General features: G+C 49.4%; 1 protein-coding gene across 1 annotated transcript in view; it reads right to left on the bottom strand.

Annotated features, from left to right (window-relative positions):
* Hsp90aa1 (heat shock protein 90 alpha family class A member 1) overlaps positions 1-1785 on the bottom strand; it is a 41770-nt gene that overhangs the window by 2635 nt on the left and 37350 nt on the right. Inside the window, exons 2-5 of the mRNA XM_004645431.2 lie at positions 1630-1779; positions 1179-1545; positions 841-974; positions 5-205 (exon numbers count right to left, since the gene is read on the bottom strand). Coding sequence (XP_004645488.1) covers positions 5-205; positions 841-974; positions 1179-1545; positions 1630-1779 — 852 coding nt within the window. The remainder of the gene's footprint in view (positions 1-4; positions 206-840; positions 975-1178; positions 1546-1629; positions 1780-1785) is intronic.

Genomic DNA, 1785 nt, shown 5'->3' with positions numbered 1-1785 from the left:
CTTCTTGGTCAATATACTTCTCCTTAATTTTCTTCTTCTTCTTCTTGTCACCATCCTTCTTTTCTTCCTCTTCTTCATCAGACCCAACATCTTCTATTTCAGGCTTGTCATCAGACTCCTTTTCTTCTTTTTCTTTGTCTTCCTCTTTGTCCTCCTTTTCTTCAGCCTCATCATCACTCACTTCTTTATCTCGTTCCTTCTCCACCTAAAAGATAGAAAGTCACTGCATTTGTGACTCCCAGGGCTCCCGGGAAGCTGAGGCAGAACAAGTTCAAGAGCAGCCTAAAAAAAAAATCAAGACAAGCACTTTGGAGGCTGAGGCAAGAGGATCACTGGGAGTTCGAGACTGGCCTGGGCTGCAAAGTCAGCTCAAGGCAGGACCCTGTCTCAAAAATAAAAGAGTTCTTACATTTACTGGGAGGGGAGTACCACAACCAACAAGACTTTAATATTACAGATAGACTGAAGAGGGGTTTGCACCCAATGGCATTAACTAGACTAAAAAAGCACTAAAACACAAAACCAGTGTTACATGTTTTTGAAACTACCTCAGACAGATCTGCCTTGTAGTGCTTAGCTTCCAAGCTGGTTTCAGATTAGTCTCCTAAACAAGCTGGAGCTAGGTGCAGAGTTGCAGATATCTCAGCAGTCTTGAAAGGCTGAGGCAGGAGGAGCCCAGCTGAAGCTATTTTACAACTTGGCAAAATAAGGACTGGAAATGTGCCTCAGTGCTAAAGGCCCCCCTCAAACCCTTGCCTCAAAAGTAGGCCTCCAGAAAGCCCCAGTACAGTCCCCTCACTGTCACCTGCATACAGGAATTCACTTCACAGCAACACTTACAAAAAGAGTAATGGGATAACCAATGAACTGTGAATGCTTCTTCACAATCTCTTTTATTCTTCTTTCTTCCAAGTACTCAGTTTGGTCTTCTTTCAGATGCAAGATAACCTTTGTTCCTCGGCCCATAGGTTCGCCTGAAAAAGTCCAGGAAACTGAATTTGAATCTCAACGATCTTGTAAAGATTAGGATAAATGCAAACAATTCAGCTTGGCCACACCCAGAACCCCTACGGTAAGCCGGGGGAGTTCCTCACCAACAAAACTCCACAGCACTTTCAAGGGTGCCGCCAGCACCACCCAGCCCACGTGACCAACCACCGTGCGCGCCACGTGCCTACCCGCATCCGTCCTCACAGTGAAGGACCCTCCTGCTGAGGACTCCCAGGTGTACTGCTCGTCATTGTTATGCTTGGTGATCACAGTCACTTTCTCAGCAACCAGGTAAGCGGAGTAGAAACCCACACCGAACTGGCCAATCATGGAGATGTCGGCGCCTGCCTGCAAAGCCTCCATGAAGGCCTTGGTGCCCGACTTGGCTATGGTGCCGAGGTTATTGATCAGGTCGGCCTTGGTCATCCCAATCCCAGTGTCCACGATGGTGAGGGTGCGATCTTGCTTGTTCGGAATGAGGTTGATGTGCAGCTCCTTGCCGGAGTCGAGCTTACTGGGGTCGGTCAGGCTTTCGTACCGGATTTTGTCCAAAGCCTGGAAGAGTGACACACCATCAAGCACAGGGCCCCGGGCCGAGCCGAAGCCAACCCCCACCCGCACGCCGCCCGAAATACTCACATCGGACGAGTTGGAAATCAACTCCCGCAGGAAGATTTCTTTGTTCGAGTAAAAGGTGTTGATGATCAGGGACATGAGCTGCGCGATCTCCGCCTGGAAGGCGAAGGTCTCCACCTCCTCCTCCTCCATGGGCTGGTCCTGGGTCTGGGTCTCCTC

Source organism: Octodon degus, unplaced genomic scaffold, assembly GCF_000260255.1.
Source record: "Octodon degus isolate 3935 unplaced genomic scaffold, OctDeg1.0 scaffold00226, whole genome shotgun sequence".
Taxonomy (NCBI): domain Eukaryota; kingdom Metazoa; phylum Chordata; class Mammalia; order Rodentia; family Octodontidae; genus Octodon; species Octodon degus.
The sequence above is the reverse complement of the archived record's forward strand: the minus strand, read 5'-3'. Positions and strand labels throughout refer to the sequence as shown.